General features: G+C 40.2%; 1 protein-coding gene across 1 annotated transcript in view; it reads right to left on the reverse strand.

The window, feature by feature from the left end:
• Window positions 1–24,735, reverse strand: part of LOC121962682 (TSC22 domain family protein 1) — a 30,987-nt gene extending 6,252 nt beyond the window's left edge. Inside the window, exon 1 of the mRNA XM_042512929.2 lies at window positions 21,978–24,735. Coding sequence (XP_042368863.1) covers window positions 21,978–23,974 — 1,997 coding nt within the window. The 5' untranslated portion in view covers window positions 23,975–24,735. The remainder of the gene's footprint in view (window positions 1–21,977) is intronic.
• Window positions 24,736–27,285: the final 2,550 nt, after the last annotated feature.

The following is a 27,285-nucleotide window of genomic DNA, read 5'->3' on the forward strand; positions in this document are numbered from 1 at the left end:
CCTGTCAACTTATCCATTAATGGACTGATCCTTTCAGCACTAAAAGAAATATAACAGATCAAAATTGCATGAAAATATTTAAAGTAGAAAGTAAACAATTATTTATTCAATTACTTGATAATATAGTTGTTTTTTAAAGCAAAAAATTGCAAAACATTGACTTCGTTACAGCACCTTAAACATGAATAACTTGAGGATTTAATCGTCTGTGATATTAAATGGCATATCTTTTTTTTTTTTGACTGTTAATTGGACATAAAAAGTGATCTGAAGACCACCAGGAATTTGTAAGGACATTTTTGAGAAGACGTATCAAATAATCAGGAATATAATCTCCTGAATTATTGATTAAATATGCAATTAATAATTGTTAGTTGCAGCTGAAATTTGAAGAGCTGTGGTACCTTAGATTAGTCTAAAACATGTTAATGACGCACATTAAGCTTTACACATAGGGCAGATTTTCTGTTCTTTATGAGTTACTTTTGGGTATAAAGTAGCAGCTAATCGTGTTTATCTTGAATGACTTATTATACTAACGTGTAGGTGGACTGATGCCGTCATCATGGGAACTTACAGTTCCGATAAACATCACACAAAGAAAAGGAAGTACATTTAGTGTAAACAACGGTCCAGATAAAAAGGCAGAAACTAACACAACTGTTCCTGCCACAATCAGTGTGGGTTTTTTTCCTGCCAGCACAGACACATTTTAATATAATCAGTGTGACCTCTAACTGCTGTTTATTCACACCTTTCAGTGACTTTGACTGGACAGTGACGAGATCTTTGAGGGCACGTCAGGAGCTGATTTCAGACACCTTTAAGCACCTTAGCTGTTATGTCAGCCTCTGGCGGGAACGCTCGCTGATTCAGGAAGTGGAACTGTGTCAACATGGGCGATCAGAAACGTGTCTTTGTATTTCTGGACTTAATAATAAGAGAACTTTGATGGGATAAGTGACTTTACAGGGTGTCTACAGGTACCAGACAACAAAAATTAAAGCTTTTAAGACCTTTTCAAGACTGATTATTGGGTTTGTGTTGCTGATTTGAAGACCCGGCAAGGCCACAATAAATAGACCAATAAAAACTATGTGCTTGCTATTGTGTTTTTTTTGTTTTTGTTTTTAAATTGCTTCTTAAAACCCATTTTTTTTAGACTTGCTTTAATGTGATGTTCTCTTTTTATTTATGTTTTATTTATTTAATTTCCTTTTATTTTGTCGTTTTATTGCTTTTGTAGTTTTTGGTCTTTTTATCTGTATTTATTTTGACATTTTGTTTCCTATGTCTTGCATTTTTTTGACCTTGTGTTTTAAATCAACTACCATAGTTTTGTCTCAGTTATGTTAGGACAGTTCAGCTTTCTGTTGTTACATTCCCTCCGAAATATCCTGTTTTTACTTTGCTTGTTGAGACCCTTTGTACTATTATTATCATTATTATTGCAATAATTATTATTCTTAAAAAATATATATTTATTTTTATTTTTTATTGTTCCACTGATTACTTGTCATGATAATATGTACAACTGTCAAATTGTAGATACAATTTGACAGTTGTCCCACACTGTGCCACAGCAGCACTTACCTAATATAGACACTTGTGCCTTAAAAAGTTACTTTGCAGTAACTAATTCCTTTTACATGTAGCAGTAAGCTGTAAAGTTGTTCGATTACTTTTGAGAGAAGTAATAAGCAACTGTAACTGACTACCTGTTTTCTCTATCTTGCACAGCACTCAGGGCCGTAATCTTCATTTTTTCTGTATTTGTGCATGTTTCCAGAAAGCTTGCAGATACTGACAAAATAGATCAGAATTGCTGTAGATCATGGAGCAGTGAAGCATAGCTCAAATGAAATAAGACCGAAGGAGACGACGAAGAAATTGAAACAATGGCGAGACAAAACTTATCGGTAATATATAAAAATACATAGTAATATATGGTAAAATTAGTGATAAAAAATCTCTGGCAACGTTGGGATAAATATAATGGCCACACAAACACCGTTTGAAGGTACAATATTGTGACCTCCGCCACTGTCGCCTCATTTGTTGTTGTGTGAAACCTTTAACTCTGCCCTCTAGTGCTATTTATTGACTGTATTATGCCAATATAAAGGACACATGGAAGTATGGGGACAGTGTCCTTTACAATGGCTGAAATGGACGTATCTATTTTCATATGTAAGGAAGTATTAATGAGTCTTATGACTCACAAACTTCATTTAGGACAACTTAATTTTAAAGAATTTTGTACTGAATTCTCCTTTTTTTATTTCTCCCAAAAAGAGCAGCATGTCATGCATGCACTGTTGTAGAGACAAATTCATATACGCTTTTGCAAAAATAAAAACATGAGGAGGACGATATTAAACACTGTAGAGAAATGGGATGTTTGGGGCAAAACAAAAAATCAGCAAGTCATCTGTTGGACAAATGTGTTTTTGTAGGTTGTAGATTTCATGTTGGACAGGATACTGGTTTATTGGGTCTGGGAGACTGAAGTCTGTTGGTGGTGTGAGCAAGGGGAAGCAAATGTGGGCTGACTGGATCAATTGAGGAACTGGAACATAATGTTTATTATCTCTGGCAGTTGAGATTGGAGGGAAAAATTAAACTGAAAGAAAGCAGTCGAGATAAAGTTCTGGTCTGCATCTGTTCAGGGCCACGTTACAGTGAACGTACATCAGTCCGGCTCTCGCACAGTCTGGCGGAACAACATGCATGTGCAGAAGCAAGAACACGGTGTCCTCCAACACACTGACAGCCCTTCGGGGCTGCAGAGCGGCTGAATGCACATGCTGAGGTGATGTGCTGCAGGTAGAGGCGTCACACTCACATGCTAACTTTGAAAACCGTTGTCTTGATAAATGCTTTGACGTAGCTTGCATTTTTATCACTAAACAACAAACAAAAACAATCACCTGGATGCCACCACAACGATCAGAAACATCAACACAAAGCTCCTCGCTTAATCCTTGACCCCCCACTACACCGTCGACGACCCCCCGACAACGTGACAACACCACAGCCATCGTTACCTCTTCAGATGCTTCTCCAGCTCCCAGAAGAGCAGCTTCAGGGCCATGGCGTCCCGGCCCTGCGCTCCTCCTGCCCCGGCCAGCCCCTTCTCTCTCATTGAGGCTAAAACACACACTCCAACCAAAGCTGAGGGCCCCCCGCGCCCGCCCAAAACACCCCAAAACCACCACTGCACCTCCACCGTCCTCCTGACCTGCGCCCTTTAACCCCGACCCCGTCGCCCCGTAGCTGGTGGGAGATTCACATAGGGGACCAACAATGGAGGACGGGGATGGGAGTGTGTGTGCGTACAAGGGGAGCCCTCCTGATTGCCCCCGTACTAAATCAGACTCTCAGACGATTGGGTGCACAGTGAGGGGAAATAGCTGGGTGGGGTGTGATGTCACTGAGTCATGTCACCTCCCCTTCTGTTGTTATATAAACTGTCAGAGGAGATTAGGGTGAGCCATCCAATAGGATGAGCTACTTCTGACCACACACCCCGCTAGCACGCTCAAAGCCGCCTGCAAGCCACTCCCTTCGCTCTGCAAGCCCTTGTTTGTTTCCTGCAACATCCTCTCCATGATGGCGATGGACACAGGAGTGGTGCTCGGGCCAAAACGGACCATTTGAGGACAAGATTGTCCATGCAAAAAAAAAAAAAAAACGGTCAGAAGAATATATCATAGTAATATTAATTTCCACTTTCACTGACTTAAATATTTTAATCAGCTTTATTCCTAATCATACCTACCAAATATTTATTAATTTTCAGAATTTTGTTTACATGATGCCATTTTTATTTTTTTATGAAAATAATAATTAAAAAAAGTTATTTTCTGTATACTAAATGCAAAGTGGAATTTTTATATTTATTTCTTTACAGTATGAGAGATGTCAATAATCAGCAACAACACTGACTAGGATGCAATGTTAATTCTTGTGTTGTTTTATTTTTTTAAATTCTATTTTAAAAACGCTCCATAAATAAAATGTTTTATTATTATTATTATAATAAGTAGTAGTAGTAGAACTGTTATTATTATTATCATTAGTAGTAGTGGCATTAGTAGTACTTCAGTTTTGCTACATTGGTCTGCAGAGCCCATTGTGGAAAGCAGGAAAATAGCATGTATTTGCCCTATACCGAAAACATCTAGAAATTATTCAATACCGTGAAAAAATGTAAAAAAATACAACTTTGAAGCCCTGGCTCTATACTGAAAGCACGGTATCACAGAATGCATGACTTTGTGCTGCAATGGCTGTGGGATCAATACTTGTGGTTTTAATGGGTTTCAATGGGGACATTTCTGTCCCACAGGTGCTCAGAGGGTGTTTTTTGGCTACACTGTTTATAATTGACTTCATGTGAGAGCTGAGGGTCAACTTCCAGAAAAAAACCCTCACACCTTTGACAAATTTTATGCCATATGCATTAAAACAGCCTACATTATTGAAAAAAATGTCCCGAAGGGTGTACACCCCTTAAGTTATCTCAAGGAGAATGTGTATGTTGCACCAGGCATGCCTTCAGCCGCGTTGTCACTCCGCATCAGTGGATGCACACCGGACGCACACACACTCGCAGTGTGAGTCTCCTCTGGAGCACGGCTCACGTGTACCTCCATGTTGGAGATAAAAAAGGGCTCGCACGTGGAGAGCAGCCTGAACAAAGACGATCAAAACAAAACTCAAAGGGCACGAAAAACTCAAAGCATCAAAACTGCAAAAATAAACAGCGTCAAGTGCTGAGAGTGTTGAGTCCAGGAAGTGTTGGGAACAAAAGGAGGACATTGAAGATGGAGCGCCGTTGTGGAGAGCACAAAATGGCGGCGAGGGGCGCGGAGTGAGTTTGTTGATGGGATTGAGCTCAATGCATGCAGTGAAATTATTAACCTCATTAGGTGGAGGTCACATACTCTTTTCTTCCTTTCACTGTATGTGTCGCTAATCCAGAAGAGAGTCAAGGGCCAAAAACAAGAGCGTCAGGAGATTTTTAGAAGGAAAAGAAACTCAAAAAATGGCTCTAAATATAGCATTTCATGAGTTATGGTGTATACAATCTACTCAAAAGCATCCCAATTATCTTAAGTTTGTCTTTTAAAGACAAATCTTTTCACATAATGTATATCTGAACATTGTGTACTTTCAGGTCTGGGGTCACAGTACGCATGCCCGCTTGGAACAAAAGCCTCAAAACTCGTCTGAGAGGAGCGCTCGCTGAAGTGGACACAGTTGACTTTCAGCCAATCGCTGCCGGTCGCAACAACTCTGCCAATGGCAAGACACTGACGTCACAGTATCGCAGATGGGATGCTTTCATTCATTATGTATCCACGTCCGTCCACAGCTTGTGTGTGTGGCATGTGCAAAGGGCTGCTGACCCATATATTACCTAACCACGATGGTAAAGCTCAGTGTATACATGTGGGAGGCTTAAACAATAGACTTCTGTGATAGTGTCATTTTAATGCCAAATTAAAACCTTCCTTATTGGCCAGGTGACTGAGCTGATCTTCCACCAAGCTATTATCAGTTAGGTAATGAGCTCTCCACTTTGCCAAACTGTGGATAAAACACTTAACAGGAAGAGCTCTTTCTTAAGGTTTTAACAAAACATCGACATCCACAGCATCGTCACCCGTCACAAAATGCTTCCTGCTCCACACAAACATGGACATCTTCATAAAAAACACTCACGGGCTATAAGACTGAGTGGAAAACGAAAGGGTGGTGGTGCACGTCATCTTCGCCACACCCTGTGCAGCTTACATAAGGGCGGATGTGTAGCCACAGTGTGGCACCAGACAATGTGGATGAATGGAAAAGAACAAATGCATTGCCCACACAGTTAAAAATATAAAGTCTCACTGCAGAAACAGAAGTGAACTACCTTTCAGAAAAGTCACACCTATCTTACGAATCATGGGTGTTTTAGGCTTTTAACTTTAAGAAATGCAAAGTTTTTCTTACATTTTGTAGGAAAACAATGATTGCTATTACCATTTTAATGGCAATGTCGTTTATAGTTTTAGGTCACACGAGAGGCGGACTCTAATGTGTTACTTGTCAAGCGCATCACGCCTGTCGTGCTTCTGCAGTGCCAGCATGCAGCTGAAGCTCCGAAACCTGAGCGACAAGATGCTGCCGTTGTTTGGTTGTGTGTAAAAATGAAAAAGCAGCCCTATAGCACGATCTCCGTGTAAAAGGGGCTCGTGTTTCTCCGACGTTGTTCCGACTTGTTGCGGACAGACAACTAGCTCTGCACCCGCAAACAAGTTTTTTGTCTGATAAGATCAGATTCAGATGCTCAGGAGGATTTTACCAGGAGCTGAATTATCTACAGAGGTCGCTTCCTTTCCAAAGAAATGGATGAGGTGATTGAAACTGGCAGAAACACTGAATTAAGCAGTTTCATGTTAAAAAAAAGTGTTTCTCCAATGCAGTTTGGCATGTAGGAGAGCACCTGCTAAAGTGTGCTCACCTTTTTTCTCTAATAACTTTATTCACGATTTTTTTGGGTGGCTTTTTTGGCCTTTATTAGACAAGACAGCCACTGTGTGAAAGGGGGAGAGAAAGAGAGAGAGAGAGAGAGAGGATAACACGCAGCAAAGGGCCGAGGGTGACACTGAATCTGCGGTCGCTGCGACAGGGACACGGCCTTTGTACATGGGGCACCTGCTCCACCAGGTGAGCTTGTGGGCGCCACTTTTCTCTGATAACGTTCAGAAGGATTTTAGCAGGAGCCGAATTATCCCCAGAGGTCTCTTCCTCTCCAAAACAAACAGAACTATCGATTTAAACCAATAAAAACACAGAAAAAAGCATTTTCACAATAAAAACATTACCAGTTTTTCTCCAATGCTTTTTCCTCTGATAACTCAAGATTTCGACTTTTAGGAGGACTTTACCAAGACCTGAATTATCCACAGAGGTTTTTCCTCTCCAAAACAAATGGGCCAGGTCACTTAAACTGGTAAAAACACTGAATAACGCCATTTCAAATGAAAAAATCTGTGTTTTTCCAACACCACTCATCGCAGAAGGGTTGCTGATTATGGTAGCTGAGAAGTCAACGGGACTGATCTAGAAGCATGTACTACAGAAACAAGGAAATCTCTGCAGACAAGGACTCACTCCCCATGCAGATCTAAATGTCTCGTTCTAAGGTTCCAAAAACACAACAGTTCTTATTTTCAGGTGATTATACACCATAGAAAACATGCTTATTATATACAGTTTCTGCCAATATACCATCCTACACACTGGACCTATAAGAGAGTATAAACTATATTTACTACTATTTACTTTTTTTTTAAAATCCACACAAAAGTCTAGAAGAGCGAAGGAGAAAATATGTTTAAGCTCCAGCTGCTAGCTGTTCCAGAAAAGTGTAAAATCAACAGTGGGAACAGAAACCTAAATGCCTCGCTGTACATACACTAGAAGGCGTCTCTACCTCTTTACCATAACCCTTCCTTTATTCAGTCTCACAAAAGCAGCCAGCTGAGTGTAAGTAAGGCTTCCGCCTCACTTTATTGTGCCGTTTGAGTGAAAGCAGAGCCGGGCCATCACTCAGGCTGTAGTGTGTGGTCCTGAAAAGGATCCAACTGTAGGTTATATTAAAATGTGAAAGGGCTGGATGAAGGAAGACGTCACCAAGCAATTAGGGAATTGACTGGAAACCAGGAGAACATGAAAGTAATCTCCGCAAACACCACTGATGATATTAGGTTCATTTTTTCATTCTCTGTTCTCCTCCTTGCATCCCTCTTTTTTTTTGAAACCGGTTTGTGTGCCGCTCTGTGATTCGCCTGCCTCCTTACGCATCACTTGTCCTCAAGCAGTTGGGAGACATGCGTGTGTGTCCCGCTTGTGTGTGAGGCTATGTTTGCAAACTGGCGGGATCCGGTTTCAGAGGCTTTGAGCACTGACATTTTACACAGAGGAGAACCAAGGCCGACAGCAAGATCAACTGCACACATACACACACAAAGAGACACTAAAGCAAGGGAAGAGTGGTTTTATCTTCCAGCTTTAGAGAAGAAATGAACAAGATTTGTTGAAAAGAAAAGTGACAATTACATAATCAAGTTTGGATCTTAAGCATGCAATCATGTTTCCGTTTTCAAGGTATAATTCATGAGTGGGTGCAGCGTACAAAGGTAGCAATCAAAAACAGCCTCCACTTGCTTGCAACTGGGTATAATCTCCCTTGATCTTTGCCCAAACAGACACACAGACAAAACAAAGAGCAGGAACGCCCCAAAACTCAACCAGCTCTCATGGCATCACAGAGCTCCAGGGCAGCAGCTCTCTGGAGCGTAAGTGAATCGGTCTCTGCCATGCACGCAATGCCTTACATAACCAGCCTCTGTGCCATATGGGCCACTACAGAAAGACGGGGAGGAAAAGGAGGCTCAGCTCCAACATCTACACTAGTTCAGTGATGCTGCAGACATGCCTTGTTCTTCTGATGGATGAGGTTTTAACTTAAACACCCTCACACATTCATCATCCACAATGAAATGTGGACACATTTTTAACGGAGGTAAAAATAACAGAGGGTTTTTTTCTCCTATGTAGAGCAAGGAATGTGGTAAAAAATGGGATTTCTTTTGTTTGCGTGTTTGAAAATCAGGTCAAAATGTCAAGAATAAAGTCCTCTGGTCCATAAAATTGCGTCCTTTGATTGAACAGTAACCACTGATACCCCTGCATCTGTCCATCACCAACTATTTCATTTGGCGTAAATCCAAGTTCGAAGTTTCTCGAAAACAGAATCAATTTTCTGCACAATCTCTTAACCACACTGTGTTTTCGTGCTAAAAGAGAAGGTTTTTTTTTATATACTAAAACTGCTTCTAAAATATAACTATACCAATTAATCTACCCAAGGCATTTTGTAAAGGCACCCATATGCACTCACGCTAGTTTGACTTTAATCTTAATATATAAACTGTATTCTAAGGGTTCACCGATATATTTGGTTTTTCAGGGCAGATACCGATTATTAGTAGTTAATGTGACCAATACCTGATATTTGGAACTGATATGCATTTACAATCAAAATGAAAATCTTTCTGTTAAAATTGAGAATTTCGATAATATAACAAATACAAAACTTCGTTTTAATGCCTTTCGCAAATTTTTTAATCCAAACTGAAACTTTCATCCCTGATATTTTACAAAGTAAAAGTTCCTCCCATGCAGGAACTTTCTTTGCACTTTTTGATTAATTAATTTTACTGGCGATCATCAAAATAAAACACCAACACAGGTAATCTGCAAAATGCCAAATATCAGCCCTGATAATAGGCCGGGCCAATAATCTGTCGACCCCTTTATTTTCAGTATTTTGACTTAATTCTTTACAGTTAAACTTAATATGACAATTTGACTTTATTGTCGATATGGGATTTCAACTTTTTTCTTGACATTTCGACTTTGTTCTCAGCTTTATGACTTCATTTGAAATTTCGACGACATTCTCAATATTTTGATTGTATTCACTAAATGCAAAAGAAGAAGAGAGAACTGACAAGAAACACCTTCCTCTTTTGATTTCTTTTTCTCATGCCTGGCACTAATACCAAAAACTGACTTTATTCTTGACATTTTAACTTTGAGGTTAATTATGTGAAATTTAGGCCAATTTTGTGGCATCTAGCAGTAACAGAGTGCAACCAGCTGAAACTTTTTCCTGATTAGGACTCCTGAAGTGTTCATTGTTCAGGAGGGAGCTGAAGTATTATAATTTTATTCAAATGTCTAATAATGAAAGTTTAAGTATATTCTTGTTCTCTCTAAAAGCAAAAAGATCTTCTTTTTCTTTTTCTCTAAGCCTGGCCCTGACACTCTTCCATACATGCATTTATATTAGGTCTGCAATTAACAACAGGTTTTATTATGATTTTCCTGATTTATCATTAACTGTTTGGTCCAACACATGTTGATGAACAGTGAAAGTGCCCTTCACAATTTCCATGAGCCCGAGGTGAAGCCAGTTTTGCCTGATCAACAGTCCGAAACCACAAGAGATTCAGTTTACTATGACGTAAAACAAAGCTAAAGAAATACAGCATATCCTAAAAATTTAGCAGCTAGATTCAGTGCTAGAAAAGTGATTGAATTTGTTGAAATTAAATGACAATCTATGAAATGACTCAAATGACTCATCATTTCAGATCTGGCATGTATGCACCCACAAACTCACAAAAGGAAAGACACTGAGAAGCAAGCATGCTTGGATTTTACGCTGGCACAAATACTGGCGATGAAAGGATTACACAAAATCTGGCTAAAATCAATAAAGATTCCTCCTGCTTCAATTTCTGCTCATACATCCCACCAACTGTAAAGCATGCTCTTAGTATGCATATTTGCAAAAGCTTTGTATGCACACACACGAGCAGACAAAAATAATTTCTGGCTCTTTGTGACAAATTTCACACACAAAATTGGGACAGCCCCCGACTCTCCCTCTAATCCGTGTTAAAATAAACATTATACAATCAAACATTACACAACCTCACGACGCACTCACAACATTAAAAACGTCACAGGAAGTGGTGCGGCCGCCCCCAGTCACATGGATCTGCACGGTGTTTTTGTTTTAAGTTGTGATGTGAATGTAAACAGAGTCGGAGCGGTCAGTGCATCAGCAGTCAGGATCTTCTCAGCAGCGATTGGGAAACTTTTCTCGGGGCTCTCTGCAGTGTGCAGGCTTCACACAGGGGTCCGAATGTGTTTTCACAGCAGGAAGGGTCGAGGCTTGCACACAAAACAATCAGGACTGGCTTTACGCAGAATTACTTCTCTTTACCTCGAATTCAGCTCTTTACCTGGACGTGTCACTTTCAGGGGGGATAAATGTTTTTTTTTGACAGGTATTACAGTGATCAGGTTAGTCAAAAAATAAACAAAAAATCTGGAGTGGAAAGGCCTTTACTGAGAGATATTTGATGAATAGTTTGGACAGGTCTACCCTGCCAAGGTGTCCTTGAGCAAGACACAACCCCTGCATGATTTTTGGGTGATATCTCTTTGCTTTTCTACTCAACAAAGCATCATATTCATTCCCATCTAGTCTCCCAGGGACAAACATGGAGACAACATACTCCACCAGATACTTTGAGTTTTTCCTGAATGCTTTAGCACTGTCTCTAAAATCATGAACAGTTGTAGCTAATGCATTTACCAAAACTGAATGCATGTTCTTCGGTCTCTACATTGCTATGTTATTTTTTTCAATTATTGCCTTTCCACATACACATGTGGTGTCGAGCTCAAGACAACACTGCATGTGACAAATATAGAAAGAAAGATTTGGTCTTCTGTTTAACACAAATGTTTTTGTTTTCTTCTCTAGCAGCACAATTAATCAAAATCCTATCAAAATGGCAACACGGCCAAGCACAAAATCCAAATTGCAGGAGCTACAATTTTTAGATAAGAGTAAAAAATGTCACAACATACCATTATAATAAAGCACTGTGGTGCTACAGAGAGACAGCCTTCAAATCATATTTCAGACAAAAAAGCAATGAGCTTGTTCCGTACACACTGCCTGTCTCAACTGCAGCAGTGGGGTTCAAACTTAAGTTTATCTTAAGAAAAAACTAGACCTGTGCTACATACCATTTTTTAGGGATCGAGGGCTTCAACAGCAATAAACAGCAAACATACGAAGCTTTAGATGCTTAAAAAAGGTCCTCTCTATGCATTTTTTTTGTTTCAAAATAACAGCTTGTGACAATTTTTCTTATCAGGAATATTATTAATTATATATTACTCATTATAGACCTACATAAATTCTCATTAAGAGACTCTGAATCTGAGACAACACCTAAGAAAGTGGAAAAACATCGTCCAGCCCTAACAAAAGCAACACAAATATTGGTTAACTTGAACTGTTAAACAACAACCATGTCTTCATAAAACACCAAGCACCATTTGCTGGTCTCTGAAATCACTTCATTCATGGGAAAAACAGACATTTTAGTATGAAATACAAAAGAATAATTCACTACAATTTCTGCATTTTCAAAGCACAAAAATGTAATATTATGAAACCTGAAGTAACTTAACTTCTGACATTAAGCATTATGTGCCAGGTACCAGTTATTCAGTATATTCTCCTCTTGCAGTAAACTCAGCTGGATACTTTTAGGTGTTTTGGCACCAAAGGTTCAGTTATAGGATCTGAAATATCACATTTCTCAGCTGTTAAGTATCAGCTTAGTTTATTGTTTTTTCCACTGTGAGAAAACCCACAAATTAAAATTATGTTAGAAGGATATGACAGACAGAGAGAAAACAACAGTACAGGTGTCACTCTATAAGAGGGATCGAGGGAAAGCCAGTTAAAACCAGTCATGTTGCCTCTCCTCCTCTGTGCTCATGTTTTTTCCTCCTCAGTGTAAATGCCCGTGGGGAAAAAAAAAGCATAATAAAAAACTTCTCTCCTGTAAAACACCTACCATTTCACACACACGTGCACACACACTATAAACCATGCTGACGGACGGGCTCATAAACTTGATGTGTTTGCTGAGAACGGCAGACAGACATGCATGGACACATATCACATCCTCTGTCCAAGAATCTGCAGCTCTGCATGAAAGCACAAGGCGAGCAAACGTGACACCCGTCGACTTGGCTCTGCACCCCCAGCCCTCCAACCCCCCAACACCCCACCAACCCGTGCTGCCTGAACCTGAACCTGTCAGAGCCGGGTGACGTTCTCATCTGGCTGCATTAACATCTTCAGATGCACTTTGAGAAACCACAGCAAAGCCTGAAAACATCGCCCTCCCGATGTCATGTCAGCGAGGACTCATGCACACGTGACGCATGCAGAAATAATGAAGCCAGACCACCAACGTGCAAAACAATCTATTTTCATGATGGATTCATCTCCTGATGAGTTTTTTTCAGTTAATACATCAACTACTTGTTCTACAAACTAAAGAATGCCTGTCAAAATTATATTTTCAAATGGCTGGTTTTGCCCTAAATCCAAACAAATCCAGTTTATTGTCACATATGACCAAAAAAAACACAAATCCTCCCACTTGAACTGAAACAAAGGGTATGTTTGGCGTTTTTGCTCAGAAAAAGAAATACTTAAACAGGAAATAAATCATCAAAATAATTGTAATAGAGCTACAATAATTAGTTGATTCTGATGATAATTTTTAATCAATGTTTTAGTGATTCCTTCAGCAAAATGTTGAAATTCAAGTGTTGAAAAAACACTGTCTAGAGTGGAATACATAGAAAAACTCTGTATTTGGGCATTTTTCGATGCCTTGATTCCCATCATGCTGCATCTGAAAAACTTTTAAATAAAGTACACAGAGTCTCAAATGCTTTGCTTGGTGCCAGTTTCAGCCATGCTGCCTTATGTTGCTGGGACAATTTTGGGAGAATTTGCACCACACCAGGGTGGAGTTAAAGCTAGCAGCGAGCAGATAGTGAATCCTCTGCTCTGCGCATCCCAGTAACAAAAATATGAGTGTTGTTGGTTCCACTCTCTTAATCTGTGTGACGTTAAAGCGAGAAGTTTTTGATGAGTATAAGAAAAAAAAAAACATTTTCAGACTCATAAGCAAGAACAGGTGGATTTTAATGAGAAGAGAGCCTTAGATCAAATGTATCCAAGTAAAAGCATATTATTAAAAAGCACCATATGTTTAAATAAATGTCAAAATTGCCTTATAATTATTTTTACCTATTGACTTCTGATAACAAAAAAAAACTTCATGTAATATTTTTATAGGAAGAGATCTATCCTCCAGAATACACTTTTTCCCCTAAACTGACTCAGACTGATGTAAAGGTGTCCACGTGAATCGGTACAGCCCTAAAAATAAGCACACCTTCTGCATTACAAAGCTTGCCGGAGGACACATGATATCAATCGCTGTGCTGCTGGGCTCTTCTGCGGCCATGAACCACGCTTATCTGATATAACACACCCAGTTCTGATAGTAAGCTCAGAAGATCTAAAACCACTTATTTCTTTGTGATTCAGACATTGCGTGCAAGAAAGACCTTTGCCGCAAGGCACATTTTAGGTCAGCGACTCTCAAAGCACGTCAGGGTTATATAAACAACTGCTCTCCCAGCTCGGAGGATTCATGAAGCAACACTGCCACCATGTGGAAAAACAGCGGTGCAACAATGTGAGACAAGAAAAGAGTGACAGTTATGGTAATGGCTCTACTGAAGCAAGATTTTATGTCACAACTTATTAACAGACAAATTACTGATCTACTTTCAGGTGTGATTTATTGCACTCGACGTCCAAGAGATGCCGCCCAAGAAATAAAAGGCACCACTAACAGTTTCACAAAGCTCCTGTCCGACTTTATATCTGAAGATCCACCAAACAGCATCAAGAACGCAATGAAACAGACAGAAAGAATGCAAATAATGTGCAGAGCCAGACAAAACCCCCACAGTGGACTACCATGTGCTGCACGTCTGTCTGCTCCAGAGTCGGAGAGTTTCCATATAAGCACATCTGTTTCTTGCCTCAGTTAAGCTACCTGGGGTTTACAGAGATGCGTCTCTGCGTCTGCAGTCAGATGAAAAAAAAAACACAAGCAGATGTACCTGAAGAGATGTGTTATGGTCAAGTTAAACAAGCTTTTAAAAACAAAATAATGTAAAAGTAAAGACTAATTCTAGGATAAATAATGCAGCAACATTTTAGTTATGGGTTTACATATAAATACATTTTTTGGCACATCATACCTCACATGACACTTCCTTAACTCTTGGTTTTCCCCTTAAATTTACCTCAAATTATTTAGTTTCCATTTCCCCAAATAAAAAAAAACACGTCCTCAAAAGTGTCTTTGTAAACTTCTTCTAATCTGTAAGTTTTGTAGAGTTGTTTGATCGAAACAACATACGTTTATTTAAGAGGTTAACATTATTCAAAGATATTCCTTTGGGAAAAAATATAAGCTTTGTAAACTTAGATAAATACATTTATGCTATCGAGAATAGATAAACAGGTAAGCGTTTGAATTACTTAATTTACAGCCAGTAATTATATCAGCCAGATGTAAGTCTGCATGGAAGAAGGCATTTTAGCTTTTGGATTTGTAGGCCAACAAATTTACGAATAAAAAATTAATTACTGTTAATCAAAAAATATAATTTCATTGTGTGTTATTACATTAAATGAGAAACCTGAAACATTTCTAAGATATACTGTGCAGGGTTTTTCTTAAAAACAACAATGTATAGATTCAAACTGAAGTAATCCCTCTCAATCATCGCTTAGGAGCCACTCTGAGCGTGCAGCAGAATATTTATCTGCAGACACTCTGTCCTTTGACTAAGACTCTTTTCTTCTTATTCTCAATTTTCAGGACTGAGTATTTTTGTTCTTTTTTGTGTATTTATGGGCATCTAACCCCACAGCACTTATGTGAGGTCAGTGTTTTATAACAAAGTGGTGACCAGCTGCCAGACTGTAAGCAGCAGGCGTCCAAGAGACAAAACAACACAAATATAGCGAGCCAAAACGCCAAAAGAGTGTGAATTTTTTTGGCTTTTACTTTCACTTTAGCTTGCGAGCGTCTTCACAAACAGTTACTGGCAATCCTGCATTGTATGACCAGCACATAATCCCACATAATGGTGGACCTTGATTGCAAATTATCACGTTTGATTCTTAAATTTAAGTACATTTTGTGCAAAAAGAACAAGTGATTATTTTCATTATCGAATGATCTGTTGATTATATTTCTTATTAATCAATTAATCAATCTGTGTCATTTTATAGATCAACAACTAAGGTGCCAATCTGTGTTTCCTTATTAACATTTAAGAAGCTGGAAACAGAATTTTAACTTATTTTTTCTAAAAAAAACATACTCAAATTTAATCAGCTATCAAATTAGTTGGTGATTAATTTAAGAATTGTCAGCTATTTGATTGATTGTTGCAACTCTTGTTTTTAAAGTTGAAAATACAACGTAGTCCACGAGGAACAAGTTTTACATTTAAAGCTTATGTTTCTCAGTTTAGTTTTGTCTTTGTTACATTTATTAGTGATTTTATCTTGAAGTGTGTTCAGGAGAGCAATGGTTCACCAATAAGGTTGTTTTTAGGCATGACTCACTGCTCGGTTTTATGTTTATACCATAAATAAAGTTTGAATAGTGCAATCAGTTACATGTACTATCTTAGCTGAGTAAAAAAAAAATGTCTCTAGGTTCTCCTGGAAGGCCTGGGGATCCTCAGAGCACGGCACTTAAAGAAGCCAGTGTTTTCTTCATCATAACATGAGCAGTAATTTTGACAGTAGCTCCGAGCATTGATCCATATTTGGTCTTAGCCGTCGGGGACTCCCTGTGCCTCGTAAAAGCTGAGTAATGGATGGCGAGCTAATTAAAAAGCAGGCGTGTCAACATTAACAAAACAAATCGTCGTCAGTCAAAGCCGGTATAACTGCAGTTCGTGACAGGTAGCTTATTATCACTAAAACACTAAGACCAACAGCGAGTGAAGCACCACATAAAACCAGAACAGCTTTCAGTCGCATACTGACTCAAAGCACATCGTTAGAGATGGTTTAAAGGAGCCAAAGCTTGGCTAAAATTTATGACAAATAGGACGCCAGCATACAGAAAGATAACAAAGTTTGAGAGAAACATCATTTTCGGTGCCTGGAAATGACTTAGAAACCAAACTAATATGTTACAAACAAGAAACAGAAGAAAATGAACCTTTTTATCTGCGACTGATCATCTACCGATGCTGGGGAGTCATGAGATTGTTGTTAACAGTTTTGAAAACAGATCGCATAGTCAGAAAATAAGCCTGCATCCACAGAAAGTTACACAGCTCATCACTTTAATCAAATATATTCTGCCGCTATCAGAACAAGGCTCCTTTGACAACCTTGCCAGGCTCAACAAAAACGAGTCTTGACTCTCACATCCACCTTTAGCACACCTGTTGACTATTAAAGAGGCGGCCTTGACTGTTTGATTATGATTATTTTGTATTCAGCCTGTTGGTGCCTCTCAACACACATTTGCTTCATTAAAGCAGCAGTAAAACACTGAAAAAACCTACGAACTTAAAAAGAATGCACTAATGTAAAACTGTCAAAAAAAGCTGCGTGAAAAGTTTTACGAGCAAATAATCAGTAAAGCTTGCACCTCGAACTTTTATGGCTCCAGAGCATGAGGTCATTCAGTGAAATTGCCCTCGTAAAACTTAACGTTGTATGACACTTCATATATATTTGGTTGTGAAATGCACAACAGCGCTGTATGGTGCTATTCAGCAAACGCAACATCTGGAGAGGAATTACTTTTAGATTCTTGTGGTAAAATGTTTTGACTGAAGAACAGAAAATAATTTTTCCATGAAAAAACAACCCAAAACAATCACAAACCTGTATGATCAATATACTCAGGTATTATTTTGGTTTAGGCTCATTGCAGTGCTTCACTAGAACATAAGCAGTGCTTCGAGATATTACACTGTTATTTATGCACCAAAACATAAAGACCAAGACATCTCAACAGGTGATATAACTCAGTTTAAAGGGGACTATTTTATGCAGCACATGCATTGCTTGGTACTGTTTGCAAGGCAAGGCATTAATTCATCCTTTGCAAACTGAATAAAAAAAATAAAATTTGGTGGAAAGAGAGAAAGGTGTTTGGATATCACACAAGACAGCAGGTGTATTATCTATTTGAAGTGTGAGTCAAAGTTAGAAGTGTTTTCCTTCTACTGTGAACCGATGCTGGTGACTATCCAAAAGTCAAATTATACCGGCCCCAACCTGCGGGCTGAAATTTCACACGGGGAGGCACGAGGGCTGACGATGAAAGCCCTGATTAATATCACTGTCCTTGCGGCACTCTCACTGACATCAAGCTCCCTGACAGATATAGAAACGGGCAGCAAGAGCACATGAAACGACACAAGCAGAGTCCTGGGAAACACAGACACGCCCTCACATCTCTGTTTTACAACATGTCACAGGTCATGCACACAGCTGAGGCGTTGTCAGAGTCATGACAGCTGCAACGTGACGCGTCTAAAGAGGCAAACTGGACTCTGACACAACTGAAACTGTGAATACAATAATCATCATGGAGAACAATTTCATGATGTTTATGGAAAGAAACAAGCAAAATATCTCAGACATCTTGGGTCTCGTCACCATTTTCCTTTTGGAGTCTGCCATTTAGGGCTGATGTAAATTATTTTCATAATTGAGTCATAATTTTAGTAAATTTTTAAGCAAAAATTGCAACAACAGTCTGGTGTTGTTGCAATTTTGTGTCTGGTAAGAGTGTCTCTTATGTCTTAAGTTTTCCGATTTTTCTCTGTTTTAAACCATAAACTGAATATCTTTGGGTTTTGGGCTGCAGGTCAGACAAAAACAAACTATACGAAGACATTTCTCAACATAATTATCAATTTAAAAAGTAATAAGTAGATTAATCAATTTTGAAAATGGAAGTTGCAGCACTAAGTCAAATATTGTACTGTACACTTTGCTTTAATCTGTCGCTGAACATTTGGTTCAAGCTGCCTTGAAGCTTTGATCCTAATATTGGAAATCAACTGTAAAATCTGGATTCAAATGCAAAGCCTCAAAAATCATAAACAGCCCATAAATTAGAACTTCGAATCCACCATTATTCATTATACATCAACATAAATCATTATTAGTTTTCCTCAGACAAGAACATAACACTTAGTGAAAGTTTTGTGACTCCAATTCACTCTCATCTTACGTCACTACGAGTCCAGCACTACTGAAACTGGGACGGTTTGACTACACGAGAAACACTTACAGATATGCAAGCAAAGATTTTGAAAAAGTCTGCAATATTTCCCAAATTTGCAATAATGGCCTCCAAAAGTCGAGTGGTAAATGCGCAAAACCAAAGTAGCGTATCACAAATCAACAACCAGCTTGGCAAATCTGCTTACCGTAAAACTTCAAATAAAAGCCTCGTCAGTCAAAACCCCAGTCCCTTTAACTAGCCGGGTGTGGTGACGTATTTTGAAAAATAAAGGCCTGTCTCAACTGGAGGGCCAGTCTGGTTACCATGCAAACTCTCATCCAAACTGGGCTGTTGGCTACCTGCTGGAGTTTATGTTAGTTAGCTGCTCAGATCATAAATACAGAATGTATTTATGTTTAAACTTTTTTTTCAGGCAACTTTCTTATTTTTTGCTTTTACACATTTCTTGCTAACTTCTGGGTCATTTCTTCCCTTGTTGCTCATTAGCTTCTTCACATGTTTTTGAAAATAAATCAATAAATGTATAAAGCCAATTTGCCCAGTTTTCAAAAGGTGTATAAATAAGCATGAGATTACTTAGACACCTATTGAAAAAACCTGTAAACTTGACAGGACTGAGTATTAGTGAGTATTTCCTACATACATGCAAAACCTTGCATGTATGCAGGAAAAGGAGAGGGGTATATTAGAGCATACTAGTGTTAGAAAAGAAAGAAAGACAGAAAGAGAGAGTGACAAAGGGAGATTAATAGAGAATAAGAGACAGAAAGAAAGCAGTGACATGGCCAGATCGCAGCATGACATGACCATGACTTAGACAAAGCAGACACACAGACTGTCTCTAGGACAGAGGCCAATTCATGACAAGACGACGGTCTGATAAATGGACGGACAGACGGAAAAAACACTTCCAGAGAGCATGAAAAAGACACACAGTCGTGATGGGGTGCTGACAAAAGCCTCCACAGAGAGCACAGCCCTGCTCTGTCTGCAGCTGAATGTGACCACGCCGACATTAAACCCGCAGTTGTTGCACCCTCCGTCTCTCCGTTCCTCGAGGTCAGACAAAATCTGAACAGCTGAAAAAACACAGTTAGCTTTAGCTAACCAACAACCTGCCGTGCTGATAATTAAATTAGAGGTTTGTTTACTGGTTCACTCAGCAACTGCTGTTTAAATCATGGGAAGACTCAGAAGCCTGTCTCCATTTTTCACGTACTGTATATTTGGAAGAAGCTTTCAGACCAGTGGTTCCAAACTGGTGAGTCACTGGTCCATTCTGAATGGACTGCAGGTGACTCGCAAATATGTCGAGTTTGTAAAGTCTGCTTTCCTGCTGTAAAGTTAGATTTCTGGGTTTTTTGTGACCCTCGCCAAAGCTACACATATTTTTTCCTTGAGCCTCTCTGAATGACTTGGGGAAAATGCATGAAGTTTTTGTTCCACGTGATGTGTTCAAGGACCATTGGAAAATTAAAAATCAAATGATAATTTTTGTTTTAACAGTTTCTGGCTGTAATAAACAGTGTCTTTTTAGCAATTTTTATTTCAGCAGGCCCCCTGGGTTGGAAGGCACGTTTTCTTTTTTTAAATCACCAGAAAAATAATAATAAAAAAACATTGCCTAGACCTTTTACAGAAAAAAAATGCCAAAATTGAAACAAAAAATTAACCATGCCTTTCAAACCCACATTGGATTTTTTTTCTACAGAGAATGGGCAAAGCCCCCAATGTCTTCAAACCCGAAAAATGCCCCTAGTTTTAATTAATTGCACTTTATTGTTGCAATATGTTTTCCTTCATTCTGTTTTAAGCCCACACATCATTTATGTTTTGTCAAATAAAATTGAATTTGTAGTAATTTCTCTCATATGCAGACCTTGAACTAATGACTAGGGATAAAGCTGGACCCAGTGGCTGAACAGTGGGGAAGCACTGTTAATGACAGTTTCAAAAAGCTAAATAAAAGCCACAATGCACAAGAACATATGTATTTCACTTCAGTTATACGCTCAGGGTGAGGCTGACAGTCAAACTCCCTCCATACCCTGCAGGCATTATTGTTGCACTCACAACATGAAACTCCTGCTAAACCAGAACGCGTGACAGTACAGTGGTAACACTAGACTGCTGCCATAACAGTGCTCCATTTCTCTGCTGCGAGAGGTTATTGGATTTATGCAGCACAACTCCATATCAGGCTCTTTACAGTCTCCGCAGCACAGACTATAAAGACAGACTAGCACTGCATCTTCAAATGGGGCATAGGAGTTTTTTCCAGGGCATCGACTCTATTTAGACCAACCATGCGTTTTTAGAAACTACCTGCAACTGCAACAATCACTTTTAAGCCGCAAAACTAACAGGAACACAGGATTGAGTAATTGTGCACATAAATAAACTGCTGCACAGTTCTCTCAGGGTGCTACAAATCAACAGATCCAGTGTCTATTAAAAGACTAAACCCGAGGGGAGACTGAGGGGAAAGGGAGATGCAATGACAAATAAGGGACGGCGCAAGGCACACAAAGAGTCTTGCGCTAATGGAGGTGGATGTTTCATGGTAGGGGGTCGACGGGGGCAGAACATGTGCTGAGTCACCAGCTCCCTCAGTGACTCAGCAGCTCCACCGCTTCTACTCTAGCCACTGATATTTTTCCACTCCAGCAGGTGAGCTCAAGGCTGCCCCCACTTTCTAATTCACAATATATAAATAAAGTGATTTCAACTGGGAATGGTTTTTGTACATCCAAAAATGTGAGGAATGTTCTAAAATCCCAGAAATATTCTAAAATCTAAGAAATGTCCTAAAATCCAAAAAATGTCCCCAACTCTAAGAAACATCCTACAGTCCTTGAAACTCCTAAAATCGTACAAACATCCAAAAATCCTCCAAATATTCATGGGGTTGCTGCAACTGGCCCCTGGCCTCCTCCGCCATAAGAGCACAGCAAGTTGAGTATCCCCATGCCATAATCACACTGTAAATCATGTTTTTCCTTTTAATATTAATGCAAAGGAAAGTATATTTTGATGAGATGTGACACTGAAAAGCCTGAAAGTTTACTGAAAAAAAACACAACATGCAGAACAGAGTTAACATCTGAATAAACATATTTGGCAGCACAGGCCATCCATCCTCACCTGTCCTCCTCTCCTTCAGCGTGCTGAGTCCTGAGGCCCGCAGCAGCCGCGGCCATGAAAGCACTCGCCTCAGCTGACATCCCCATGTGGGCCAGCGTTCCAGCAGCACCGCCGGCCTCCGCAGCCCCCTCTCCACCTGCGGCCACCCCGAGCCTGGGCAGCCCCAGCAGACTTTGGTGCTGGAGCAGAAGCCTCTGGGCGTCCTCCAGCTGGGATGTCCTTATGGAGCTTCCTCCTCTTGGGACCTGTGTAAGGGTCGCACCCAGATTTAGGAGAGGCTGGAGATCAGCTTGTAGTGCAGTCAAAGGCATGTAAGGGGTCCCATGTGTGGGTGCTACTGGGACTGTGGCAGTGGAGGGGGGCGGGACTTGTGTCTGAGGGAGAGCTTGAGCTGGGAGGGTCTGTGGCTGTCCTGTAAAAGCTGCCTGGACAGGTGGGGCGACCTGACCTTGATGTGGCAGCTGAGGCTGAGCTGTGACTCCTGGAACTGGTGCTATGGAGATTCCCGTTGTAACATGCGGTAGCGGAGGCTGGACCTGGGTCTGGAAGGGAGCGGTGGGCTGGATAAAATCTGGCTGTCGAACACTCCCTGGTGCTATGACCCCTGCGTGGTACTGGGGAGCAGGGTAAACTCCCTGGGGTTGAGCCTGCAGGGGATCCACAGTGTAGGGCAGCTGCTGGGGTATTAAAGGCAGAGGCTGACTTACTTGTGGTGTTGCTGTTGGGAGAGTGACAGGAGCCACTGGTTTCTGCAAGTGAGCCCCAGCAACAACCTCCTGGGGTGCGACATAGGTCAGAGGAGTGGTTTGGGGGAGTCCCTGTGGTGGGCTCTGCATGGCTTGTGGACTGGTGAAGTCCTGGCTTGGTGGCTGATAGGGCTGAAGCGTGTGAGGAGGCTGTACAACAGGTACGCTCTGATTAATCCCAGTGTTACCTGCCTCCGTCTCTGCAGCCACATCTGCACCTTTTGGTGCCTCAGTTGTAGTTGGATGAGGAACCTCCTTCTCATAATACTCTGTACATGTCCATCTTCCTTTGCGGAACGGCTCAGAGTTTGTATCTAGTTTGACAACTCTAAAGCGAGAGCCAGTAGCTGTCTGGGTGTGCTGGGTTTGAGTGTTGGGAGCAGCAAGAGACGGGCCTCCTCCGACAGGAGCTATTTGCACACTCACAGTAGTGCTGTCAAAACCTGCAGGCCCAGGAGGAGGAGCTGCAGCAGCAGACATATTTGAAATGTTCACACTGCCTTGTAGATGTGGATCAGCGGCACCAACGATAGGGGCTAGTGGCTGGGTCAATACACCTGCTGGTTTACTGTTATCCAACATGGGTTGCCTCTGTGACTGGCTCGACGTGGCTTTGGGAGCTGGGCTGGAGCAAGCCAAAGGAGCGATGGATAGAGGTGGCAATGAGGGTTCACCTCCTCCTATGCTATCAGAGTGATGATGCTGAGGATAATAATGATGATGCATGGTCCCGTTTACCATTGAGGCGTGCTGCTGAGACCCCTGAGGGATGGAATGAGGGTGAAGGGGCTCGTTTGGGGACACAATTCCAGGTGTGTCAACCCCATGGAGACTGTTGAGTGTCTCATCAGAAGAGCTTCTATCCGGGACACCTGTATCTGTGGCCCTGGACACGGAAACATCCAGCATATCAGAGGAGGAGAGGTCTTCAGTGTGGGACTCATCCATATCATCATAGCTTTCTGTATCATCTGCTAAGCTGTTGTTGCCGCTCACGTTGATCTGAGCTGAGGTGACACTTGTGATCTGGAAGCCACTCTTCTTCTTTACCTGGGCGCCGGCAGTTTGAGACTGAGGCTGGTGGTGCAGTCCGGGAGAGTTGGATCCAGCCTGTGTTGGATTGTCGTCGGCCGTGTTGACTGCTCCACCGCCGCCGGCTGCAGAGGACGCACCGCTGCTGCCTCTCCGGTAGTGAAAACCTTTCCTACTCCCGGTCCCAGGAGGGTCTCCAGAAAAGTCCTGGTGGTGCATCTTTGCCGTCAGCTGGTTACTGAAGGCCAAGCAGTGGCTACCGACTAGCTAAAACAGATGCTAGCTAGCTGGGTCAGCTGCAGTACCGCGATACTAACGAGCCATAAGTGAGAAGTCAGATGATTTATGTCCTTTAAAAATCCAGCTAAACGCCAAAGGCTGTAGTTACGATCAAACTTATCGTAACAGCGACGTCCCTTTTCTTTTCACATGTATTTATCCAACTCCAGAAAGATTAAAAACACTAAGTTAAACCACGCAAACAAAATAAACAAAGAATGCGAAATTCAGCTAGCCGTTGGTTAGCTTAAAGCTGCGATTAGCTACGCTCTCCGAGAACTTGGTGTACCCTCTCTTTACTACTTATGAGTATTTCGCAGATATTAGTGTCAAAGTCAAGCAATCAAAAATTAATAAATAACCCAGATTAGTGTACTCAGGTGGTCTTCAAAGTGAATGTGAAAGCTTCTTAGCTGGCCGGTGAATGTCGCAGGAAATCAGCCGTCGCATCAATTCCTTTCCCCGGACGTCGAGTCTCCTTTTTCCCCGAGACAGAAATAACCCGGGCGAGTAATAAACTCCGTGTGATGTCAACAGACAACGGTGTCCAGATAATATCCGTCTTTGTAGTGGTGAAAAGTGTCCGCTAAGTCCATCTCGGAGCGTCTTATGGAGTCCGTGTTTGCTGTCTCATTGCCGGTGAGCAGCAGCAGCTAACGGCCGGGCTGTCAGTCTCAGCGGAGGGAGGAGGAACGCAAACACTGACACTGCGCATGCGCGTCTCTGCCCATTTTTTCTTTTTTTTAGATTTGTGCAACATTCAGGCTAATCTCTGAAAATCGGAAAGTACAAAATCTATGTAATCAAGCTTGTATTCAAGGATGTCGAGTCATTTTTTCCTCTTAGAAAGACCGATTCAATCATGTACTTGTCGTTTTCCGTTATTGTGGCCATTTCATTGTAAGATATTTTGGTGTTTTCAAAAGTATCTATCACTTAAACCAAATTTCAGAGCCCCGTTTTACAATATTTAGGAGGCAATTGAAAGCAGCACTGGACCAGGTTGTGTTTATTTATTTTCTTGGACCCCACTGTTTGGGAAGTGCTACTATAAGCAAGCAGTATCAACTAAAGGAGGAAACTGATTTTCCAAGTTCCTGGTTTGTGCATAAGAAATTAAACCATTATCTAATGTCAGGGTACCTGCAGCTTAAAGCAGGTAATATTTAAGGCTTTTTAAGACTTTTTAAAATGCCATTAAGACTTAAGTTTAAGACCAAATTTCTAATTGCCTTCACTTTCAGTAAAACACAGATAATTATCTGTCAAATGTTGAAAAAAAAAAACAACCCTTTTTAGAGTCAAACACATGGAAGATTGCTTAATTGCTTGGATTTCCAGCATGACAAGTTTAAGAAGAGGAATTTGTTTGTTTAGCAAACAATAAATGTTACCAATATTTTTGAGATTTTGCAGTCCTGTGTCTATTTAAATGGAGTTTGGTGGAATTGATGATTGGGATTTTGGGGTTGTTTCTAGTGAAACAAAAAGGATCTTATTTTTTAATAATGAGTAAAAATTATTTCATTTTTCATTTCACTTCATTTATGAGGACAACACACATTAATTAACATTTCTGTAGATGCTTAATAATCTGAGCCTGTCAGTGGCAAAAACAAGGACTTTGATTAGACATACATTGATGCACAATTGCCCTTAATGGTGACATTGCAGCCAGTTTAGAGGTTTCTCGCTGCAGCTTCTCTCGCTCAATATTTGACCAATTTCAAAAATAGTTATCTCTTACCGTCACATAGACATAAAATATGGGAAACAGGGTCCAGGTTGAAAAATACTAAAGTTACCCCTTGAACAAGACTGATTTTCCTCACAGCAAATACACTGTACTGCCTTTTAGAAAAGTTTCAGTCTTTGCTTTCTATATTCAAATAATCTTTGGAAGGGCAGGATAAGAAGCCAATCCTTGCTGAAATGTCATGTAAAACAAGTCCTGGCACAAAAATGACAGATGAATCATCTCCTCATATAGGACCAGCTTGTCCTGTCTGTTTGGTAGAAGACAGCTCTTATACAAATCCCCCTATACAGATCCATTAAAAAGTACTCAGATTTTTAAGCACCTGTCAGTTTTGCACTTGCCTTCTGGCAACAAATTCTTATGTTAAACACATGACAGCAGGACAGATTGATGTGTTGCTAGAATAAAGGGGTAAAAAAGTTGAAGAAGTGAGACACGCCTGTTAGAGCACTTCAAACATGTCAGCGTTGTGGCTATTCATAAACTCACCACATGCACCTGCAGGGGAGGGCGAGTGATGGGAAAGTTCCACTCTGAAGTCTGATTCCAAAGGTTGCATAATGTTGAAACCGCAGAGGGTAAACAGAGAGACGTCAGCCATGCTTTCTGTAAACGTTCAACCTGAACGTCAAGACTGTTCCTGGACAGCATCTGCTGATTGGAAGTTTTAGTGTTTAGTCAAGGTCATCCTCTACTTCATTTTAATGTAAATGTATAAACCGTCAAAATCAAAGGACATTTTTCTGTTGATTTCTGGTAATTAAATTCCTCAAGTATTTAATTCCGCTTTTTCTTTTTTTTAAACTTAACTGTTTGCACCTTCATTCATACTTATTTGCAGTCCAACTAAACATGTATTTTACCACAATTTATTCCTGTTGCATTTTGCATGCAACAACTGATTTATATCACTTCATATTTTATCCTTTATTTTAACTTGCACTATATTATATCCTCACAGCCTTTTTTTAGTTCCTCTTATTGATTCTACTGCTGTGATTATGTCTTATTATTATGTATTTATTTTTATGAATACTCAAATTGTGTTGTCGGAGAGAGTCTGTGACCCCAAGTTTTTCAATGGCAACTTGGCTCTTGTAATTGTTCTTTATTGGACAATAAATAACTAAACTTGAACCCTATATATTATATCAATCATAGCCCCTTTAAGTGTGATTTAAAAAAATAAAAAATAAAATAAATGAAAATAAATAAAAAGATATAAATAAAAAAATATATATTTTATTACTTATCAGTTCCTTTAAAAGTCATTTAATAATGAATAGAATATTTCACTGCTCAGAAAGCACATATTTGTAGTTCAAAATAATGCCTAATAACTTGAAATAACATCCCAAATAATTGTTAGTAATTTCACAATTTTACCTGCATGATGTGGTTTTCCTATTCACCATTTCAGGTGTTGCATTGTTTTCCAGATGTCCAGCTGGGCGTCTGGGTGTGTTTTCATATCCTGCAGCGACTCAGTCTT

Source organism: Plectropomus leopardus, chromosome 24 (genome assembly GCF_026936395.1).
Source record: "Plectropomus leopardus strain MGB_pleo_1.0 chromosome 24, ASM2693639v1, whole genome shotgun sequence".
Taxonomy (NCBI): Eukaryota; Metazoa; Chordata; class Actinopteri; order Perciformes; family Serranidae; genus Plectropomus; species Plectropomus leopardus.